At 32.3% G+C, this 8,623-nt stretch overlaps 1 protein-coding gene across 1 annotated transcript; it reads right to left on the reverse strand.

Moving 5' to 3' along the window:
• Nucleotides 1-117: 117 nt before the first annotated feature.
• Nucleotides 118-7,351, reverse strand: LOC110092540 (serine--glyoxylate aminotransferase). The gene is made up of 6 exons (XM_020817133.2): nt 7,192-7,351; nt 6,873-7,118; nt 1,734-2,018; nt 1,192-1,558; nt 808-1,018; nt 118-503 (listed from the first exon to the last, which is right to left on the reverse strand). Exons 2-6 carry the CDS (start codon nt 7,075-7,077, stop codon nt 366-368), a joined length of 1,206 nt encoding a protein of 401 aa, XP_020672792.1. The 5' UTR covers nt 7,078-7,118; nt 7,192-7,351; the 3' UTR covers nt 118-365.
• Nucleotides 7,352-8,623: the final 1,272 nt, after the last annotated feature.

Genomic DNA, 8,623 nt, shown 5'->3' on the forward strand with positions numbered 1-8,623 from the left:
ATTCTCATACTAAAAATGACAAATCATATGCAGGTAAAATGAGCCAATTTAATTCGATTTCAAAAGAATGATACTTAATATCATATAAACCTTATTGTTCAACGTTAAATTTGCAGATTTAAGAAAAAGCACATATATTTCTATTTCAAGAGAGCCTATTAACTATCCAAAGCCTGAAGCCATAACATGGATCTGCAGAAAATTTTTAAGTACAACTTCAAATCCAATGAAGTTTTTAAAGAGATATGTCTACTAAATGATGACATACAAGAGGACTGAACCTCTAGTAGCATTACTGTATAATGAAGTCTTATATACAGAATTGGACGAAAAAAGGGAGGACAAACCAAATTAAACAGAAAAATTTATATCCTAGAAGGTATCAGAGGAATGGTGTTCTGAAAATAAGCAGCAGCAGCAGCAACTCCACTTCCCAGCTTTACTGGATATCCAACATCCTTCAGTATCATCTCCACACCACTCAGGCAACCAAGCAATTGCAGCTGCAGCAATGAAGGTCGATCATACAGTATTCAGTATAAACATTTTCATTTGTAAGCATTAAACAATTTAAGTTATTTCTGCTTGATCATTAATCTGCAGTAAATGAAATTTTTAACCTTTGCTTTTTATGAACACATGAAATATCGAGAGATTATTACATGCGGTGTCCGGACCATCTGGAGATGAATCCAAACGTACCACATCACCCAGATGCACTGGGCCCCGGGTGACGTGGCACGTCTGGATTCGCCTCTGGACGAATTTGGAAGCCGCACGTAATAATTTTCCTGAAATATCACAGACCTCATTAAGGTTGCCAAGATGTCCTATCCTGAAGACCTTTCCAGCCACTTTATTCAAGCCCAAGCCTAAGCTTAAGTTATATCTTTTCCATGCCCTCCGCACAATTTCAGCACTGTCGATGTAAGCCGGAACAACAACGGCGGTGACGGTGTCACTAAACCACTCTTCCTTCTGGGTGCAGTTCTTCAGTCCCCAGGCCTCAACAGCTAGTCTGCAAGATCAGAGAACAGTATGGCAGAAAATATAATAATGACTCAATAGCTACACTATAATCATTACATAGAGACTAATCATATACTTATTCAAAACATCATCAACAATATATATATATATATATATATATATAGAAGTAAAATTCAAGTTCACATAATCATGATTGCTAACCTTGTTGCTCTCCCTAGGCGGTTGTGCCTTGCAATCACATTATCAAGCCCCTCCTCAAATATAAGATCTAAGGCTGCTCTAAGCCCATAAAGCAATTGGATGGAAGGAGTGTAGGGCCAATAAGTTCCTATCTTGTAAAATTTGAGGTAATCATTCCAATCAAAGAAAACCCTGACAGATTTAGCAGTCTTTGATGCTTCCAGAGCTTTTGGACTGGCACATACAATTCCCATCCCAGTAGGTAAAGATAGAGCCTTCTGCGAACCCGTTAGTGCAACATCGATTCCCCATTCATCCATGCGGAAGTCGATAGCACATATAGATGAGACTCCATCAACAAGTAACAGGGCAGGATGGTTAAACTGATCTGCAATATGGATATGTAATTACTGGACTACTAAGGTAATATAAATGGTATGAAATTTACGATTGCTTGTAATAATGAAGATTATGCGAATGAAGCCGAAATTTCATATTGCCAACATAGGAAATCATAGAGAGAAGCTACCACATTAGATATTCAAACGAGCATATAAACATACCAAGCAATTTTCTCACAGTTGCCAAGTTGTTAGTTACTCCAGTTGCAGTCTCATTGTGAACAATGCAAATAGCCTTTATTGTATGAGAACGGTCGCTTGAAAGCTTTGATGCAAGTATATCAAGATTTGCACCTTGCCCCCATTCACTTTCTACAACATCAACATCGAATTTGAGGCGTTGTTGTTGATCAATCCAGAGTAGACTAAACTGCCCAATAAGAAAAGTCACTATCCTATCACCAGGTGAAAGTGTGTTTGTTAACGCACTTTCCCATGCTCCAGTCCCTGAATGCAAGCAGTCATGTGAAATATAAATCATGTACAAGAACAACAGAAAATATCCTTCGGACATCAAAATATAAAAGACCGATAGCCTGATAATGTAGAAAACTTGGAAGCAATAACTGAATTTTTCCAAAAAGGATAACCCTGACATAGTAACACTTTTATAGCTCAAAGAGTTTAGTACACTTGAGCAATCAATCAGTATATTGATACTCTAATATTAATCAGAAATTACTGATTTCCTTTTACTATAACGAGTAACACTTTTAATGTTAATATGATTATATCAGGAACTTCAAAGATATCTATAAAGAGAAAGAAAGATTCTAAGGCTTTGTTTTAGATGGCTTTTTATTGCTTCTTAAAATGAAGTTTTAGTACAAAAATTTAATTTTTTTATTAAAACTATGTTTTAAGAAGCAATAAAAAAGCCGTCCCAAACGAAGAGTAAGTTTAACGTTCTTGAATTACACTTAGAAGCTGTTGCGGCCAGCTTGTAAATGTGAAGATTATCCTTACGCATAAAATCATTTTTGAACCACAGAATATTACCTCAAATTTTGTGGGTTAAGTGGTTTTCCAGTTTTGCCAATGATTAGACATAAAAATACATATTGAGTATAAATCTTGAGGGGTTTATATTCATAACACTAATTCCTATTTATTTGCATATTTAACATCTAAATCTTTACATTTACTCATATAACACTCAAACAACTGAATGACATCAAAATATATACATTGAAAGTTATATTTCATTTTGGGTAAGCTAATGTTAGTAATGTTTTTAATGTCATTTAGAGATTAGAGGGCTATATAAGTCAGTATAAAGATTTAGGTGAAATATATATAAATATATAATAATTCAATGAGTAAATCCAACTTAAATATTTAAAATGTTCATTTATCCAGCTTTAAAGTGGTTAACACGCAAAAACATCAAATTATAAAAGTTGGGCATGATGGAATATTAAGAAGATATAATCTGCATTAAGGAATGTCTTCCACTTTAGGGATCCTCTAAAATTGCACTTGAATGAACCGTTGTAAATTTTGGATATTATATACATTATATGGAAAATTTTGTCTAGATATTGCTAGTCAAGTTACTACAACATAGAAATTCCATTAAATCCCCATTCACATATTCACATTTTAAAAGACATTCTATGGATACAACAACAACAACAACAACAACAACAAGCCTTTGTCCCACTATGTGGGCTCGGCTACATGAATCCTTTTTCTCCATTGTGTCCTGTTAAAAGTCAAATTCTCGTTTAAATATAATAAAGAAAGATCATTTCTAATATTTTCTAACCAAGTCTTTTTAGGTCTACCTCTACCTTTCTTAACATAAGTCAAATCTAATACCTCTACTTTCTTAAATGGGCCATCGAAAGGCCACCGTTTTAGGTGACCAAACCATCTAAGGTGACTCTCTCTAATCTTACCTTTCATTGGAGCTACTCCAACATTTTCACGTATAAGCTCATTTCATATTATATCTCTAAGGGTAAAGCCACTCATCCACCTGAGCATACTCATCTCTACAACAATTAACACATTCTATGGATAATAATAAAAATTAGACTTAATTTTTTTTTTTTCATTTTCAACTATTCGTTTGAAAAAGATATGCATTAATGCATACACGAAATTTTGTTAACCGCTTGATTTATTTGAAATCACGATTTGTTATATTTTACTTTTGGAAGTAGAATATAGAAGAGTTTCAAGTGCACCATACAGTCAAGTCAATTAAAAACTATCCCATATAAAAGTAAAACAAAAAATAGAATTTCTCTAAATTAAAATGAGATGCATTTAAAAATTTAAGACAATTTTTAGATGATTTAGTGAAAACATTGTAAAAAAGTTGCAGATCATGCGTAGCAATAATAATTGAAGGAATCATATTTAATGTCTAACATAATATAAGAGGCTAGTAAGAGTTTGAACCTCAACCACTCGCATCCTGTCTATAGTTATACATTCCCCATCTACCTTATTCTAATTAATCATGGGCAAAGATATTCTAAAACCCTAAATATATTAATTCATTTGGAAGCTACTGCAAATTTCAAGTATTAAATTAGGAATTTTAAAAATTTATCAAGGAAAATTTTTAATTGCCAAACCTAGAGCTCAAGCATATCTAAGACTATTGGATTAATGACGAGTGGCATGTAAATGTCTCTAGAACTATATAGATGACTCCAATTCGTATGAGTTGCTCTGCTAAAGTTTTTCTATAATCGCCTCTGCTGATTACTTTCGTGTGTGTTGCTCATTTGATATGAGTTTGTAGAGAGGTATTTATACATCATTGTTGCGGCCTTAGATGTAATCTTGGTGGCTGGTTGTGCTCTCACCATAAATTTAGGTGATTAAATTTCTCTCTCCCCCTCTTCATGTTCTTCATCATGTGGTAAGAATGTAACTACTCCATACATTGAATCTTTTTTTAGAGACATTAGCCCAAAAACATCCTATATCATCACTATCAACCATGTGCGGATCCAAACCTTTTTAAGGATAAATGGATGTTGACTTTTATTATGAAGAGGGTTTTTAGGCTCTAAACCCTTTATCTTCACCGTCATTGGGAAATTATCTAGTGTTCATTTTCCCATTAGCATTTTAAGAAGATTCTTTACTCAAGATCTTGAGATTTATTAGGGTGGATCATTTTGATTTCTCCTATATCATTACTTGGTTAGCTAATAATAACAATTACTAGCATGGATATTTTACCGTATAGTACATTAAAGTCGATGTTCCTTGATGAAAGTTCTAAATTGATCTCATTTTCTTGATGTTACACATGAACCACCCCTTTGACTTATATCTCCCTTCCTAGGCTTTGATTTCAAATTATGAGCCATAGAGCTTATATCACCATAAAGGTCAACAAACTACTTCAAGTGGAAATTACTAGAGCTTCAACATTTTGTCTTTCACGTGCATTTATCCTCATAGATATGAACATATCTAAAAAACATAACAACATCCTTTCAATGTGGTCTAAAAAGAACGACTATTAGAAAAAAGGTCGAATTTGAAAATATGCCTCAATATTGCTCCTATTGCCATATATTTGATCATACTAATGCTAGTTTTAAATTACAAACTAATCTAAAACAAATAATTTATAAGCCCACGCTGACTCAAGAATATGAAACAACTCTCTAAAATGAATTGAAGAAAAATTAAGTCATTGTTGGCCTTTTGAATGATAACTTAGAGCCTATATTGAGGGATAAAGATAGCCCTGAAGGTGGTACCAATACCAAAAAGACATTAATTCCATCAATGAGATCTTGAGTGAAACTCTAATAATTAGAACAAACATATCTTTGAAATTATTAAGATGATTAAGGAGGTTAATAGCCATGAGGACATCTTCCTTGTTTTTGATGATATTAATGAATAGATCTCTCTCAATAAAAGTATAGCCAAGCTCAACAATTTAAATATATTAAGACAAATTGCTGAATACAAGTTTGACATTAACTGCAGAATTAAAGGCTGTCAATCTTGAATTAATCAAAGAAGATACATAAACGATATTTCTAGAATTAAAAATTATAGGGTAAGTGATTTCTTCTTGGGCAATGAGTGATAGAGAATGCTTATACTTAATTTCCTGCCTATTAATGTGGTGAAGGTGAATATGTTTATAATTATTTTGTTTAATCTTGAAATCAATGATATTATTTTTTGGAAAGATGGGAAAGATAACTCTTTTTTCTCTCAAAATGATAGACTATTTTTTGAAAAGATGGCAAAAATTTTTTTTTTTTTCAAAATGACTTGGAGGAGTATTAGATAAACTAAACTTAAACATATTCATAAGTATGTTCGGAATGTTTTTATCCCTATTTAATTTTTTTAAATGTTGTTAACACTTAAAGGATTCATTTATATTGATAATATCATGCAACTAAGATTACTCTCGCATCCAAATATCATTTCTATAATAACATTGAATCTGTGATGTATAAATGTCAAATGATGTCTTGAATTTATATACACATAAATTTTATTTTAGCATGTATTGAGAAAATAAGCTCAACTTGAGTTGATTAGAAAATACTCAATCAATATAAGCTTGGATTGAATTAGCTTGAAAGTTGACTCGAAATCTATCATTTTCTACTTGATTCAAGGCAAAATTGACATTTCCATTTCAAGTTTGAGTTGGCTAACCTGTCTTCAACTCATTATCAACTCTACATGCATATATAAATAACAGAGGTTTTAAGCTCATCAATTTAGTAGTTTTATTATTGGATAGAATTTAAGAACACAACTTGAAATTGATCAAGTAAAAACTTTCCACCTGAGTTCTTTTTTATCTCTCTCAAATTAGGATACCATAATTTGTAAGCCAAGGTTATCACTTTGTTCAATCCTCTTTAGAACAGCTGTGTTTTTCTCCTAACTCATTCGCAGTTCAGATTTTAGAGGAACTTTTTTCTTGAAACTATGATCCTTATACTCTTCCTATCAATTATGGAGCTTTTCCCAAAATTTATGAAGTTGGCCACCCTACAAGCATGCAGTGAGGCTTCTGTCAACATGTCCAGGAAGGTGAAGCTTATATCCACTTCTATGTGAGGAGGATTATCAAGCAATAAAATAATTAAACGGTCATAATTTTGAAAGTTAAACCATAGGGTTTTTTAACTGTCCTAACTCCTACGAAATTCTACCAACTTAGCTAAAATACAACTAATCACCATTATTAAATAATAGCCAGTAAGGAACTGTGCATCAGAAATCATAACTATGCAGCAACAACACAACATTAAAATTAAAAAAAAAAACTAGATAAAAACAGAGAGAAACCTGTGGTGGGAATCAGAAAAGGGGTTCCGCTCGTCGTCTTGAATATCTTCTTAACATCCTCAAGTAGAGTCTTCGTCAAGGCTGGCACAGCCGGAGAGCGGTAGTCTTCATTGTTACGGTTCATTGCTCGGATGACCGGCTCCGGGATGTTCACCGGCCCCGGCACGAACAAATGATTCCTCCCCGGCCCATAAACATAATCCATCTTCTTCCTCAGAGGGCAAGTGAGCTCTATAGAGCGCAAAGCTGCAAGTTTACAACTTTATGAAGTAATCAAAATATTAAAAGCAGTAGAAGAAGAGACGAGAAAGAGAAGTACCTCTTGGCTTCTCTTGCTTGCCTTTCTAAGCAGCGGGGAAAGAAGAGTTTGGGGGTGAAATATAAGAAGGGGTGATATGGGAAAGGAAGCGGGCTTCATTAGAATCCAGCGTGGAGGATAAGAGGGGGTTCGGCGCAAGCAATCGTAAGGCCGAGAAAGAATTTGTAGGAGCGGAAGCGCCAAGATATGATTTTGATGAGGATCAGAAAGGTAGGGAGGAAGGCAGGCCAAGAGAGACTGCACTCCCACACCATATATTTTTTTGAATTTTTCTACTGTTAACATTTTTATTTGGCTTTAGGATGATGAGCCGGCCAAGACCACTTATTTTGATCAAATTAATATAACTTTAGCATCATATTTTATATCAATTACATTAAAAAATAATATTTGTACATTCAATATTGTCTAGGCCCAATTAAATCTCAAAATGAAACAAGCTCAAATGAAAGTTGACGCACAGACTATCAAACTTAGAAAAAAAATTGCAATTAAATTGAAGTCCTCAAAGCTACTTGACATATTTCTTGGTATCTTTATAAACTCTCATTCAACAGTTAGATAACTTGAAATCATCAAGACTATGCATACAACTCGTCAAATGAATTTACTTATAAGCTATCCATTTGTTAAAAGATTTTTAGAGAGAACAAAATCACATCTTTACTTGGAATCCTTTATAAGATCTCTGATTTTTTTTTTTTTGGACATTTAGATCCATTAAGACAAATTCACGTAGACATCACATATGCAAAAACTCAAGATCTCTTGATTGATAGCTAAACCTCTTAACTAACAGACCAAGACGAGTTGCATTTTTCTGTGTATTTTAATAGCTACAAATTAGTTAGACGTATATTCATTTTATAAGAATTATTTATTGAACATTATATTATAATTTTATATTTATTCTTAAATATAGCTTTTTTGTTAGCCTTTATCTAAACTCATGTCTATAAACAGGAGGTCTGAGGGATATTCTATTGCATTTAGTAGTGGAGCTAAAAAAATTTTATAATGGGGGCATAAATTAGGTTCTTTAAAATATTCCTCAAATTTTTTCACTCAAGTTTAAGATGGACATTGATAGTTTAAAAAAAATTATTTGAGTTTGTTATTTTAAAAAGATAAAATTTTTGTAATTTATAACTTTTGTTTTTCATATTTTAAAAGCGCTGAATGGTTATTTTATTATAAATATAATTAAATATTACTTTTGAAATATAATTGACTAAAGTATAATTAATCAACTATTTTCCAATTCTATTTTATATTTGATTTTTTTTTATAATGGTAAAGGAGACAAAGCTCTTTAAACAAATATTATATTTATCTTAAAATCAATTTTAAAATATTTAATTTATCATGATAAAATTTTGATTATGATATTAAAAAAAATTTATTTCTATATAAAAATTCGAGCTAAAAGATG

The sequence above is a fragment of the Dendrobium catenatum genome, unplaced genomic scaffold, assembly GCF_001605985.2.
Source record: "Dendrobium catenatum unplaced genomic scaffold, ASM160598v2 fragScaff_scaffold_716, whole genome shotgun sequence".
Classification (NCBI taxonomy): Eukaryota; Viridiplantae; Streptophyta; class Magnoliopsida; order Asparagales; family Orchidaceae; genus Dendrobium; species Dendrobium catenatum.